This window comes from Chelonoidis abingdonii, chromosome 3 (genome assembly GCF_003597395.2).
Source record: "Chelonoidis abingdonii isolate Lonesome George chromosome 3, CheloAbing_2.0, whole genome shotgun sequence".
NCBI classification, from domain to species: Eukaryota; Metazoa; Chordata; order Testudines; family Testudinidae; genus Chelonoidis; species Chelonoidis abingdonii.
Genome location: NC_133771.1, coordinates 43,936,891 through 43,952,678, shown reverse-complemented (window position 1 = coordinate 43,952,678; position 15,788 = coordinate 43,936,891). Strand labels below are relative to the sequence as shown.

The 15,788-nt window shown below is 39.4% G+C and overlaps 1 protein-coding gene across 1 annotated transcript in view; it reads left to right on the top strand.

Moving 5' to 3' along the window:
* The window catches only part of CSMD1 (CUB and Sushi multiple domains 1), a 2,093,217-nt gene that overhangs the window by 1,776,819 nt on the left and 300,610 nt on the right, over nt 1–15,788 (top strand). Inside the window, exon 38 of the mRNA XM_075063712.1 lies at nt 14,362–14,480. Coding sequence (XP_074919813.1) covers nt 14,362–14,480 — 119 coding nt within the window. The remainder of the gene's footprint in view (nt 1–14,361; nt 14,481–15,788) is intronic.

The window sequence follows — 15,788 nt, the reverse complement described above, 5'->3', positions numbered from 1 at the left end:
TTAAGATGGTAATTTATATTTCTTACAAAGCCTACATTAAACTTTATTTAATTCTATAGAGAGTTGCTTAAGTTGAGATATTTATATACAGTGACATTGAATCATTTTATTCTGGTCACAAGACAACTGTAAATATTGAAGAAATCCACTGTGTGGCATTGTTTCTTTTTATTTCAAAAGTACTGTAGATGTGGACATGGCTTCAGAAAGCTAATGCGAGGAATAAAACAGTAAAAATATATAACGGTTAATCCAAAAAGACAGATAGTAGACATTTAAACCATTATTTCATATGCATGTTTGTTTTCCCCAAACTCTGGTAAAATAAATAGCATAATTATTTCTTACAACAGCCAGAAACTCCAATCAACCATTTTTTGTGTTATATTTCTAATATGTATTAGAACAGTGAAAGAATAAAAATTATTGCAATTATCCTGACGTATAATTAACAAATACAACATATAAACAAAACAGCATGATTTAATCTTTTATCTCTTTAATTTTTAATGCCCACAATTGTAATTAAAATAAAGTTTTTCATTTTAGAATTTCACTTTCTCAGATGTCACTTGTAAATACAATAATAATATACATATTTTCTTAAATACACAAACAAATATGCAATGAGTCAATTCCTGAAATCATTAATCTGTTTTTTCTCATGTAATACTCCCTTTGAGCTAATCATTAAAGTCAGTTGGAATTTTGGGTTAGTAAGTAGTAAATAAATATTGAGAAAAGACATATATATTTGGGCCACTTATGTCTGTAAATAAAGTATATGTGATAGCTTGAAATTGTAAGTATTATATTTTAATACAATCTCATAAAATGTGCATTTTGTACAATACCAACTTTAAGAGCATATTTTACCCTATTTTCCCTGAAATTTTGGAGACTGCAAGGAAGGCATGTTTTCTGGATTTTCTGAGCCTATGTGTTACAGCGAAGCCAAGATCATATAAAATGCTTGATGACTGAGAACTTAAGCTGTATTTTAATTATCTTAGGCTGTTTTGAACCTTGTGTATAATAGGTTGTCAAGTGCCAAAAGTTGTCCATAACTGAAATAATTTCTTCATTGAAAAGAAGAGTAGAGACAGGTGAATATGTTTAGTAATCCTTATTTCACAAAGATCTCAGATAAAGTCTGCAAAAGTAAAGCAGTCACCCCTCTTTTATTCTAAAGAATGTGCAATTCTTTTATTCTAAAGAATGTGCCATTTTTTGAATTGGGTATATTGATCATGTCCAGGTTAAACTCTTTAATGTGATATGTTTTATTCCTTCAGATCATTCCCCTACTAAAACAGTTGTGAAGCACAAAGCTGCCACCTGTAATTAAACAGGCCCTGATCCTGCAAAAGGATCCACTCAGATCAAATGTTATAGCCACACAGAATCAGAGACAGACTCCCCATTGGAATAAGGGTCTACTTAGGCAGATTTTTTTTTGTTTGTATTTTCCTCAAGATTTGACCTATAATTATAGATTTGTGGCATGTTTGTCTCATGCCACACCTGGCACCAAGACGGTTTTTATCAGGCAGTAAGTGAGAGAAGGTCTTTGAGAGGGTTATCAGTGCTGACATTGATTTGTTCTCTATCATACTGCAAAGAAGTAGCTGAGTTGTGAAGAGCATGCACAGAGCAAATCCCAGGCTTTTCAATTGCTTAGACTTGACATTTGACATATTTTCCCTTTACTACTGACTGCACAGACAATCCAGCTGAATGTGTTTCAGAGCTTTTGGATCTTTTGGGTTTTGGTCATTTTGTTTCCAGATATTAAGACTTAAATTTGCTGTCTTCTCGCTTGTTCTGTGAATTTTTGAAATTATCATCCAATGTGAATTGCTCTAGAGTTTAGGTCATGAGTCTTTGCAGATGTGGATATAGTGAATGAGAATATTATTTTTTATCATTTGTCGTTTATAAGTAAATAAAAAAGTAATTTTCCCATGTACAAAAAATTGTCAATGGACTCATTCTATACTCCTGAAAAAATAGTGGCATAGAAATATTGCATGGACTTTTAAGAGTTCTTTTTCTTGGCTGTAATCTTAATTATAGAGCTACTAAGAAGGCTCTATAATCTAATGGTTAAAGTGGGGAACTGGGAGTTACTCCTGACCCTGCCAATGACTTAATGTTTGCCTTGGGGAAAGCCGTTTTGCTTCTCGGTGCATCTGTCTCCGTGTATGCCAAATGGAGTCAATAATTGATTATCTCTGGATAATACTTTGAGTTGCCATAATGGAAGATGTCATATAACTTCTATAAGTTATATTAGAGGTGCAAAAGAGTAGTAGTAATAATATTAAATATGTGACTATTAAAAATAAATATCTTAGATTTCTTTATTAGAATCTAATAAAATTACATAGCACACTGCTTGACATAGTAATTTGTGCATACATTTACTTTGAACTTTTTTTTCCAGTGTAGTTCCATTAAAAACTGTGTATTGTTGTCCTGGTGACCAATTACACATAGCAAACCTCTGAGTGCGACTCCCTCCCCCTTATAAATTGAAAACACTTTTTTATATATTTAACACTATTATAAATGCTGGAGGCAAAGTGGGGTTTGAGGTGGAGGCTGACAGCTCGCAACCCTCAGTAATAACCTTGTGACCCCTGAGGGGTGCCGACCCCCAGTTTGAGAACCCCTGGGTTAATTTAATTTTAGCACCCTGTGTCCATTCACATGCATGTGCTATTTTGAGCATTTCAGTTTTCACAACATAGGCTCATCACAGATTCTGGAACAAGCTCAAATGCTCAGTTCATGGAGTATGTACATAGTCTATACTAAAGACAAACCCACAGTAACCATCTCCAGTTTGTGAGGGACCCCATGGAGCCAGTCTCTAGGAAACAGATAAATGCATGGAGGTTAAGTCCATTAATGGCTATCAGCCAGGATGGGTAAGGAATGATGTCCCTAGCCTCTGTGTCAGAGGGTGGAGATAAATGGCAAGGGAGAGATCACTTGATCATTACCTGTTAGGTTCACTCCCTCTGGGGCACTTGGCATTGGCCATTGTCGGTAGACAGGATACTGGGCTAGATGGACCTTTGGCTTGACCCAGTATGGCTGTTCTTATGTTCTAACCTAAATGAACCCAAAGTTATGGAGACAGATATAAGTCAAGGAAGCCAGCAGAGTATCAGAAACCTGGAAAAATCTCTGACAGGATGGGCTCAGGCATTTGGTCACAAGCTGAGGTGTGGTTCAAAAGTTTTGGATTTTTTTGAAGCAGAATTTTTTTATTGTTTCTTTAAACAATCAAACACAGCAAGCAGCAAATGTATGGCCACACATTTCTGAAACCCCAAACCATATTCAGGTTTTGGCAGACTAATTTCAGCTTTTCATTTAAAAAAACACAACAAATTTTGAAGGAAAGCAGACATTATACGTGATTTTTTTCTGCTTTTTAAAAACCCCTAGTTTTCGATCCAAAAAAAGTTTTGACGGATAATATTTGTCCAACCCTTTTAATGAGCTTTAGTGCCTTTTAGCACTAGCTGATGCTGAGAACCAGTGATACCTTGTAAAGAAGTTTTCTCAAAACTGAGTTTGTGCCGAGATGCGGAAGTTTTATTTTTCCCAGGCTGCCTGTGGGGGGGAGCAAGTGGGGCAATTTGCCTGGGCCTTGCAGGGGCTCCCACGAGAATATAGTATTGCAATTTTTTTTTATGGAAGAGGCCCCCAAAATTGCTTTGCCCCTGGCCCCCAAATCCTCTGGGTGGCCCTGACTAGAAAACATCACATCCCCCCTCAGTCTTCTCTTTTTCCAGACTAAACAAACCCTCATAGGTCATGTTTTCTAGGCCTTTAATCATTTTTGTCACACTTTTCTGGACTCTCTCCAGTTTGTCCACTTCCTTCCTGAAATGTCATGCCCAGAACTGGACACAATACCCCAGTTGAGGCCTAATCAGTGCAGAGTAGAGCGGAAAAATTACTTCTTGTGTCTTGCTTACAACATTCCCGCTAATACATCCCCAGAATGAAAGAGAAGAAATAAGGTGGGGGAAGACAAAGAAGGGAGTGCCACACAGAAGATGGTGATGGTGGCAGCCATGATGATAATGTTCTCTCCTTTAAGCCAACTCTTCCTCCAGCCATTTTAATCTCCTCCTGAAGTCTCTTTCTTGAGGACCCCCAAAAGAGTTTATAGGCAGTATAGTACTTTGTCCACTAATTAGGTCTAGTTGCTGATACACTGCGAATTTTGCTTGCTTAATTTCCAATTCCATTCTCCTTTGTTTACCAGTCTTGATTTCTACACAGTCCTTGAGTGGTATCAATAAAGTTTTTTATCTGAACTAATTAAGTTTTTCTGTCTCCTTTTCATATCCCTTCTGTCATTTATTGTTAAAGGTGGTAACATTTTATGAATTGTTACTCACTTTCCAGCAACTGAGCGCACAAGTGCGGTAGGACTGCTATATCCCAATTACTACAGTAAGTGTCTTGATTAATTTTGTTCTCCACATCTTGATTTTGCATTCCCCTTTTTACTCTCCCCTTTTCTTCTTAGTGTAATGCCCTCTTGACTAGTCTACCCAGCCTGTCCCATAAAGGATTGGTTTCTCCCCATGAAGGATTGGTTTCACCCCCAACCCCATGAACACCAAAACTGTCTCCCTTACACTCCTTACCAAGCCAGATTATGTCCACAGTCTTCTGCCTTCTGTTTTCCTTTGCTCGCAAGAAAGGAAGGATTTCTGAGAAGATCACTTGGACATTCTGCTCCTTCTGAATTCCCTGAAGTCATCTATTAACTGTCAGTTATCCTGTGAAGCAGCATTATTAGTGTCAATATCCACCATGACCAGTGGATCCTTGCTTACTAACTTCAGAATCCTGTCCAATCTTAACATTACTTAACTTCTGTCTTGGCTCTGGGAAGACAGCAGACTGTCCTACTGCCTGCTTTCTCTTGAAGAGCATTATTTCCACTCTTCCAAGGATAGTCTGTCTTCCTTGGATAATTGGAGATTTCTTTGTCGGCATGTTGGATTTTCTTATGAGTTGGAGTGAGCAGCCATCAAGAGATCTATACCATACACCTCTCCATTCCATTCAACAAGAGAGATCTTCAGAAATCTTTTTTTTTTTCAGTTTCCATGCCCAGGACCTGTTAAATATTGGATAAGTTTAGCTGTCTGGAATTTCTCCTGATCCTTTTGTCTCTACTAGTTAAAGTCAACACATCCTCATGTGCCTCCAGCCTGGTAGAATTCTGCCTTGTCCTTTTGTCTCTGGTGACTGCAAACTGTCAAGCCACCTCTAATTTCCCCTCCCTTTCTCTGATTCCTCTGTGTCCAGTTCCTTCTTCCATGAACTTGGGTGCTTCCTGAATCTGGTTGTATTAGACCTGCTCAGTTTCTGAGGCTTCACGGTGTCTGTACTTGTCTTTGCAATCCAAGAATCTTTTCTTCCAGCACAACCACTGACTTGCTCTTCATACATAGGAAGTCCCTTTTGGCATGTGGCAGGAAAGAAAACATAATACATTTGTTGTAGGTCACAACCACTGATTCATCACTGATCATCATAGTACTGAATGTAGAACTGCATCTAGAAAGTAATCCCCCCTGTTTGCCTCTCCTGTTCACTTGGTCAGGAGTTTGCCTGGCAACTAGCTTATAGTAAGCCTTCCTTCTCAGCTCCACCCCCTTGCTAACAGGAAGGGCTTAACTACTCAGACTTCAAACACAGGCTGATCAAAACCTCAAGGGTCCTAATCACCGCCTCCCTTGAGACACAGACAAATTGGTCTATCTTACCTGGCCTGTTCAGAGCCCCCCAGCCCAACTACACAACTCTCTCAGAAAGCAAACAAATGACAGACCAAAGACCCCACTCAGAAAGTCCCTCTACTTCCAAGACCACAGTCCTCAGCTATGTCTTCCAGAATTCCTGTTTGCCACTCCTGTTTGCCTACCCAAATGGTTAGTAACATACCTCAGTTACTCAGGAGAAGAGAGAGAGAGGGAGACAAATAATGTGAATTAATACAACTTACCAAATACCTCCTGGTGTGTATGATTCCTGCTACTTAAATATCTACACTTGTTTGTCCACAGTTTAGTTCAATGTAGAGAAAATTGAAACTAAAGTGAATCACAATTCAGAACCCTGATTTGTTGTTTAATGGAACGTATTAGCCCAAAAAGACCAAATAAGCCTATTTTATTTTGCTTTATTGTACTTATTTTACTGAACCTTCCAGTTTGTTTTCATACACTTCTTGTTCGATCCATGCATGCTGCTTTCAGTGTGCATCTAAGTGCACTGAGCCTTAACACACCATATAACATCCTTGAAAAAGCACAGTATGGATTGAAATTTTCAAGCCTGAAGGCATTGTTACAATAGAACTATAAGAAATTGATGTAAAGTTTCAGGGAGAGCCCTCCAGTGCAGCCCTTTCAGGGGCAGCAATGCAGTCAGATGGAGCAGACTAGGAACTACCTGCATCAAGTACATCAGAACAAGTGGGACAGGGGGTGATGAGACCAAACTGGGACTTCTCAGTACCCCCAGGACACAGACCTGTGCAGTGGAGACCACCCCTCTCTTGGGTGAGCCAGGCTCCATGTGATCTCCCCTCTCTCCTTCAGTTCTATTGTCTTGGGAAATGGAGAAGCTTCAAGGCAGAATCAGCCCAGGAGGATAGACTTATCTGGGAGGATCAAACTGATTAGCATTTTGTCAGATACTGAGCTGCAAAAGATGTGCTATTCCACAGAGAAGAAACATTTCACTATACCTAATCGTTTATAAGCTGAAACAGGGTTAAACTACAGCAGCAATTCTACACTCTTCTTTCTATACTACTTTCCCATTGAATTTGAAGTCAGGTTCAAGGCTTTGGTCCTTACTTTCAAAGCTCTCCTAGCTACTTAAAGGACTGCCTCACTCAGTGTGAGCATGACCAACCATTACAACTGTGTTCCTCTGGAACAATGGATATGTCAACTTCCATAGTGAGACTTCTGAGCACAGGAGAGAGCATCTGGCCCAGAACTATCAACTCCTTTATGGAAAACATTAGAATGACCCAGATTTTACTAACTTCCAATCAGAGTGTAAAACCTACTTCATCTTCTCCTTTCTCTAAACTGTAAAATAAATAAAACTAATTACATTTAAAAACAGCATTCTTACTGGCTTGAAGTGGCTAGAGAGAAACAGAGAGCCTCCTTGTGTATATGTTTGGCTTTGTAAGGCATTCATATGCCTTGGTGATGAGTGGTAGATAAATAGATGGCTGGGGGCATAAGGCTAAAACCTTATCTGTATCAAACATTGTAAATAGCATTATCTGAAGCGCAATTATATTTTTGTAGAAAGACTGAGGTCTCAATGGATAATTTGAGATATTGTTGCATGATGAACCATCTGGAACAATAGACTCCAAAATGTCACATATCACAGTAAGGCCAAATATCATGTAATTTCTGCACTGAACATTCTGTCAAGTCACACTTACTGTCACAAAATGGATTAGATTCCATTAGAAAGCAGTAAGAGCTGTAACATTTAGTGGAATTTAGCATGCAAGACAGTGAAGTGAAAGGTATACAGTATCACTGCCAAAAAAAGCATCATTTGACTGGACGTTCATTGAAAGATATGACAGAAATTGCTGAAACCCATTCTCACACAGTGTAGAAGTTCCTGTCTGCTCTGTTTTCTCCACATGGCACTCTGATTCGGTTAAATCAAATAAAGAATATATTAAACTTGCTTCAATTATACATAGATAACTTCATGATTATTATGCATGTTAATTCTTCTTTGACTTTAATGAAAGTTGTTTAAATTCATTTAATGTGATAGTGTTTTATTGGCTATACTCCTGAGAAGTCTTGTATCCATTTTTTATTCTATCATGTGTATGGTCTAATACACACTTATTAAATGTATTCCTGTTTGAGAAAATAGGTATGAATAACTGGAGCATAAGACTAAGACTCCCCGCACTGTTGATTAAACCATTCCTCATTTGCAGGACCTTTTTACACAAGTGCAGCAAACATGTCTAGATTTTCCTGTGCAGTTTGGAGGATATCAAGATTCCTTAAAGCTACAGTCCACAGCATAAACACTGAGACTGTTATAGTAATATTTGTTTGCTGCTTGTTTATAGACTTTTGTTTTCAGATACACATATGTATCTTATAGCAGAATTGAGTCTTAATATTAAAATAAGAAAAGAATGAAAAAAAAACTTGGAAAAATTAATGCTGTACATCAGGGGTCGGCAAACTTTCAGCAGTGGTGTGCTGAGTCTTCATGTATACGCTGTAATTGAAGGCTTTGTGTGCCGGTAATACATTTGAACATTTTTAGAATGTCTCTCTATAAGTCTATAAAATATAACCAAACTACTGTTATATGTAAAGTAAACAAGGTTTTCAAAATGTTTCAGAAGCTTTATTTAAATTTAAATTAAAATGCAGATCTTGTCAGTTTAGTGTGATCCTTGCCCTTGCTTTGCCTTGCTGAATTTTCCATGTCTGGTGGCACCTATTTAGATACTTTAAGCTGCACACAGGCTTCTGAGTTATAAGTTGATAACCAGCTGGAAGGAGGTCAGCGGCTGGAACCCCAGATCAGCAGCTGAGGTGAGTGGAGCTGGCGGCTGGTAGGGCTGAGCAGGGCTGGAAGCCTGGACCCTGTCTGGCAGGTGGCCTGCGCTGGAACTCCAATTGGAAGCAAGGTGAGTGGAGCTGTGGAGGGGACCTCAACTGGCAAGGGGCCAGTATCCAGAACCCCAGAGCAGTGGCACGCTGACCGCCACCTCTCTGGGTTTCCACCACCGGCTCTTGCCAGCTGGGGTCTCAGCCCGCCGCCAGCCTAGGGTTCCTTCCCGCAGGCCAGCAGTGGATGCTGAGTGGGACGCTGGTAGGGAAGGGGTTAGCAGCAGGAACCCCAGAATGGCAGTGGGCTGAGCAGCTCAGTCTGCCACCGCTCTGAGGTATTCGCCACCAGCTCCTTTCGAGCTGGGATCTAAGCCCGCTGCTAGCCTGGGGTTCCTTCCCCCAGGCCAGCAGCGAGTACTGAGTGGGGCTGTGGCAGGGGGGATGACGGCTGGCAAGGGGCCAGCAGCGGGAACCCCAGAGCGGTGGCGGGCTGAGCTCTGGGGTTTCCACCACTGCCACTCTGGGGTTTCCACCATGGGTTCCTGCCAGCTGGGGTCTCAGCCTAGGGTTCCGTCCCCCAGTCCAGAAGCTGGTGCTGAGTGGTATCGGCGACAGGACCCTGGCTAGCAGGAGCCAGCGGTGGAAACCCCAGAGCAGAAGTGGGCTCAGCAGCTCAGCCTACCGCCGCCCTGGGGTTTTGGCTGCTGGCTCCTTGCCAGCTGGGGTCTCAGCCCGCCGTCAGCCTGGGGTTTCTTCCCCCAGACCAGCAGCAGTTGCTGAGTGTGACCAGTGGCGGGACCCCAGCTGGTAAGGGGCCAGCAACGGGAACCACAGAGCAGCTGTGGGCTGAGCAGCTCAGCCCATCCCATGTGCCATAAAAAATCAGCTTACGTGCCACCTTTGGCATGCATGCTGTAGGTTGCAGACCCCTGCTGTACATGTTCTGTCCTAAAACAAATTAAGCTGTACCCACAAATGTATGTGTTTCACATAAACTAGACAATAGGGGGGAGGGACAGCTCAGTGGTTTGAGCATTGGCCTACTAAATTCAGGGCTGAGTTCAATTCTTGAGGGGGCCATTTAGGGATTTGGGGCAAAAATCTGTTTGTGGATTGATTCTGATTTGAGAAGGAGGGTTGGACTAGATGACCTCCTTTCAACCCTGGCACTCATTTTTTTTTTAAATGCACTATGTGCCTGCCTTCAATTGGCAAGGGTCATGCTGGGTCAGTGACCTGAGCCTTTTTTCTAATTTGTTTTGGAGGATTCCATCTTGTTTACCAGAATCTCAGCTTTCAGTTAAAAAAGAGAGAAAAAACCTATGTCTCCAAGTCTTTTTGTGAAGAAAACTTAAAAATATGAAGGAAGAGTAACCAATGAAATAATGTGTGCATTGCTCTGTTCATCCTGATAGGACCTTAGCGCAGATGGTATTTTAAATGTTGACTGTTTTACAATAATGTTGACTATTTCACTGATGTTCTAAGCATATAAGAAACGATCATATCATATAGAAGTGGTAGCTCATTTCAATGCCACGATTAAGTGCCATCTAGGAGAATACCAACACTCTCCCTTCCCCGAACCATTTTGACGTTTAATTTTGAATTAACAATGCAAAATGTTTCATTTGACTCAAATTAATTTCTTTGGTTTTAGTGAGGGGAAAAAAATCAGTTTTAGTTCAAAACAAGCCCCTCCACCTTCATTTTCCCCTGATTTGTTTTTAGTTTGGCCACTGAATCAAAAAAAAAATCACTCAGCTCTAGTGGTGTGTGGGGCCAGAAAGTTTCCTTTGTGGCTGTGGAAACCCCTTCTACTGGAGGGTCTCTGAAGACACAGGCTGACCATTGCAGGAGTTATATTTAGGACCCTGCCAAATTTATCGTCCATTTTGGTCAATTACATGGTCATAGGATTCTGAAAATTGTAAATTGCATTATTTCATATATTTAGAACTGAAATTTCATAGTGTTGTAACTGTAGGGGTCCTGACCCAAAAAAGGATGGGGGAGGCTGCAAGGTTATTGTAGGGAGGTCACAATATTGCCACTCTTATTTCTGCACTGCTGCTGGTGGCCAGGAGCCCAGCTCTGAAGGCAGCACCACTGCCAGCAGCAGCGCAGAAGTAAGGATGGCATAGTAGGGTATTGTATCCAGCTATCCAGCTCTGAAGGCAGCACAGAAGAAAGGGTGGCAATATCATGACCTCCTCTACAATAACCTTGCAACCCCCCATATCCTTTTTTGGGTTTGGACCACTGGGACCCCTGGTTTGAGAAGCATTGGTGAAATCTGAATAGTATAGGGTAAAAGTACACAAAAGACCAGATTTCACAGTCTGTGACACATTTTTCACAGCTGTGAATTTGTTAGGGCCCTAGTTATATTCAGTTCTTGTTATCTGGATTTTGTTCCCAATCTTGAGGTCTAGAAACATTTTTAATGATTTTCTGACTTTATCACGTGACTCTGAGAGCAGAGATCCAAGATAAGTGCCCTATGCTATGTATGCCCCGATTTGGCCCTACCCATAGATGTTTGTCCAGGCACAGTGACGGGGAACAAATCTTGAGGGGCCCGGCTAAGTGCATGATTATATTGTGAATTTACGTGCAACCTACTGTGAATGGCATCTCTCAAACTCCACAATGCATTGACACTTCTAAGAGGAAGAAAGAGCAGAAACAAATCTTACTTTAAAATCAATTTAATCTACTGTGACATCTAAAACAATAAAATACTAGGCGCAACTAGGCATAATGAGAGATCAAACTAGTTAGAGACTTAAAGGATAACAAGAAAACATTCTACAAATATATTAGAAGCAAGAGGAAGATGAAGGACAAAATAAGCCTTTTTCTCAGTGAAGGGGGAAAAACAAAAACAGAAAATATGGAAATGGCAGAAATGCTAATTGATTTTTTTATTTTTTATTTCAGTTTTCACCAAAAAGTTTAGTAATGATTAGATGTCTAACATAGTGAATGTCAGTGAAAATGAGGTAGGATCTGAGGCTAAAATAGGGAAAGAACAAGTTAAAAATTACTTAGACAAGTTAAATGCTTTCAAGTCACCAGGGCCTGATTAAATACATCCTAGAATACTCAAGGAGATGACTGAGGAGATATCTGAGCCATTAGCAATTACGTATGAAAAGTCATGGAAGACCAGAGTGATTCCAGAAGACTGGAAAAGGGCAAATATAGTGCCAAAGTATAAAAACGGAAATAAGGACAACCTAGGGATTTACAGACCAATCAGCTTAACGTCAGTACCTGGAAAAATAATGGCACAAATAATTAAGCAATCAGTGCACAAACACTTAGGAGAAATAAGGTGATAACTAACAGTCAGCATGGATTTGTCAAGAACAAATGGTGTCAAACCAACCTAATAGTTTCCTTTGGCAGAATAACAAGCCTTGTGGATAAGGGGAAAGTGGTAGATGTGGTATATCTTGACTTTCATAACACTTTTGATACTGTTTCACATAACCTTCTCATAAACAAGCCAGGGAAATAGAACCTAGATGGAGCTTCTGTAGGGAAGGTGCATAACTGGTTGGAAAAACCATTCCCAGAGTGTTGTTATCACTGGTTCACAGTCATGATGGAAGGGCATAATGAGTGGGGTCCCACAAGGATCAGTTCTGAGTCCAGTTCTGTTCAATATCTTCATCAATGATTTAGATAATGACAGAGAGGTACACTTATAAAGTTTATGGATGATATCAAGCTGGGAGGTGTTGCAAGTGCTTTGGAGGATAGGATTAAAATTCAAAATGATCTGGACAAACTGGAGAAATGGCCTGAAGTAAATAAAATGAAATTCAATAAGGACAAATGCAAAGTTCTCCACTTAGAAAGGAACAATTAGTGACAAACATACAAAAGCAAAAATGAACATGTACTCAGAACTATTGCAGAAAGAGATCTGGGGTTCATAGTGGATCACAAGCTAAATATGAGTGAACAATGTAACACTGCTGAAAAATAAGCAAACATCATTCTGGGATGTATTAGGAAAAGTGTTGTAAACAAAACACAAGAAATAATTCTTCTGTTCTACTCCATGCTGATTAGGCCTAAACTGGAGTATTGTGTCCAGTTTTGGGCACCACATTTCAGGAAAGGTGTGGACAAATGGGAGAAAGTCCAGAGAAGGGCAACAAAAATGATTAAAGGTCTAGAAAACATGACCTTTGATAGAAGACTGAAAAAAAATGGTTTTGTTTAGTCTGGAGAAGACTAAAAGGGGACATAACTGTTTTCAAGTGCAAGATAGATTGTTACAAGCAGGAGGGAGAAAAATTGTTCCTGTTAACCTCTGAGGATAAAACAAGGAGCAATGGGCTTAAATTGCAGCAAGGATGGTTTAGGTTCGACATTAGAAAAAGCTTCCTAACTGTCAGATAGTTAAGCACCGGAATATATTACCTAGGAGGTTGTGGAATCTCTATCATTGAATATTTTTCAGAGCAAGTTAGACAAACATCTGTCAGGGATGGTCCAGGTAATACTTAGTCCTGCTATGAGTGCAGGGTAGTGAACTAGATAGAGATCCCTTCCAGTCCTACAATTCTAGGATTCAGTGGACTTCACAAAAGACTGGCTTTGAAAGACAAAGATAAATTGTTTCTTTATACTCCCTACAGCTTCCATTAAGTCTTAAGCTATGCTGAGCTGTTCCAAGTGCTCCAAGCTGCCTCTGTGTGGGAGTCATGTTTTACTTCCTGTAAAAAGGTGTTAGTTTTGCTTGTTTGTTTTAAATCTACTTTGCTTAGGTAGCCAATCTAGTCAACTCTTAATTGTTTCTTGGTAACAGATTTGTGTGTGAAAGTAACAAACAGAATTGAGGTTCTGAATATGCTGGGGGAGCTTCATTGTGTCATCAGACACATGCCCTTATAGTTAGTGAAATCGAGTTGGGAGATACTGGGCCTATTATTTTAGATTCTTAGTTTCCCAGAGGAAGAACAATATTTTCTCTCAAATGAGTGGCAGTTTAGACATGTCCTGTGCATCTTTCAAGGTTGCTGATCTACTGATTATCATTATGACTCTAAGCATCCTGTATTGGTGAAGATTATTGACCAGATTGTGGTGGAACAATTTTGATGTCATCTGGAACGCTCGAATTTCATCAATTTCTTTCAATCTCTCTTTCAGATTTTGTATAGAGCTGCAGTGGAACTTGTTGACTGATGACCTCCTAGTGGTGAACACTAATTATTTGTTATTCTGAGATTTTTTTTAGATCTTCATCTCATCTGAGGTAGACGGTGTTGCTTAACTAGTTCTGTTTATATTTTTTTCCTCTTTCCAGAAAGCAGAAGGATTGAAGGAAGTCTCCAAAAACAGTATAGCTTATAATTTAAAGTAATTGATAACTTTTAGTTGAAGAGTGTATTTAATAATCCCATAGCAAAGAATGTTCATGCGGTACACATTAGAATCTTTGCATATAAATATTGCATTTGGATGTTGTGTGAAAATTCTGAGCACTTTAAAGATAGATTGAACATTTTAAGCACAGTCAAGTTTAATATTAAATAAATGAAATGTAATTTTTAACTCATTTGTCACTGTCTGTTTTCTGAAATACTGTGAAGAATTCAAACCGAGGAGAGAACAGTTTTCATTAACTTACCTATATATTTTCAATCTTTGTATTTACGTTTTTCAGCTGTAGGCCTAGCTGCTTGTCCAGAACCAATACTTCCTAGCAATGGAATCAAAATGGGAGATAGATATATGGTGAATGATGTTTTGTCTTTTCAATGTGAGCCAGGATACACATTACAGGTACTCATTTCTTTTTTCTTCAGAAGATAGTGTGTTATGGATTGTAATACAAAATTATAGATTTTAACTAAAGACTGTTGTCTAAGAGTAATGATTCCTCATCAGCTAGTAGCTAAAACCATTTAGGATGGATAGGTAAACACAGCATTAGCTAACATTTGTACTCCAGTGAATAAATTTGTCATTAGACTGTCAGTGTTAGCAGAGAGACAGATGATTAAAAGGACATGGAGACCGAACTGCATTCTCTCACTTCTAGAAGTGGTTCCTCTAAGTGACATTTTGAGGCACATTGATGGGACTATGTAGTAAGAATCTCAGTAATATTCAGGTTCTACTGAGAAATAGGTCAGTTTCCAGTACCATCTTTCATGAACATAAAATGTATTGAAAAAAAAAATCTAAAGGAAAGAAATATAGCACAGGAATGCACATACTGGAGATGTTTACCATGCAGACACTAGTTTAGTCTCCGATAGTAAACAAGCTATTTGCCCGTTGCAAACACTTTTTTGCCTGTGACAGTTAACATGTGAATTCCAGACTAAAGTTTATTTCCTTGTCTTAATGGATCCTAATGTGTAGTTACTCTTCTGATTCCTAATTATTTTTCTTAGTAAGACAAACAAATGCAAATCAATGAATACAGTATTAGGAAAATACAATTACATCTTCATAATTAAGAGCTGTATTCATTACGAAATGAGGTATGTGAAACCTAAGTATGAATAATCTATTTATCTCCCTCTCTTTGAGGCTGAAAAAAGTCTGTTGTGGTTAGTTCAGTTCTTTCCCCCAGGTTGTGGCTTTGGTTTGCTCAGTTGCAGTTGTCCTGTTATGGTGACCAGGGATTTCATAATCAGAAGTTCCTTTACAATACCATGCTATATTCTCCCCTAGGTACACATTTATTTTTGACCTGTCTTATTTCCATATAAATTCAGAACTCAACTCAACAGACAGGGTTGCCTCCGTATACTGTAACACTTTCCAGGATGCATACAATAGCTGCTTAAGGTCTTCTCCTGCAGAATCCTATAGGAAAGATCTCAATAGTTTTCAGAACTGTTGAAATCTCTATTACAATGTACTGATTCTGCCTCAACAGAGCATTTAGATTTTTTTGCATCTCAGCTTGTCTTTCTCAGGCAGATACTAGCAATGGACTTGTAACTCAGCTAGGATGATTGCTTGAACTGAATTGAGTTCAAAACACTTAAAAAATAAAGCTTCTAAAAGGCATAATTGGCCAGAGTTTTAAAAGGTGTTAATCAGTGTAGCTCCATTCAGCCAGTGGAGCTATGTCAA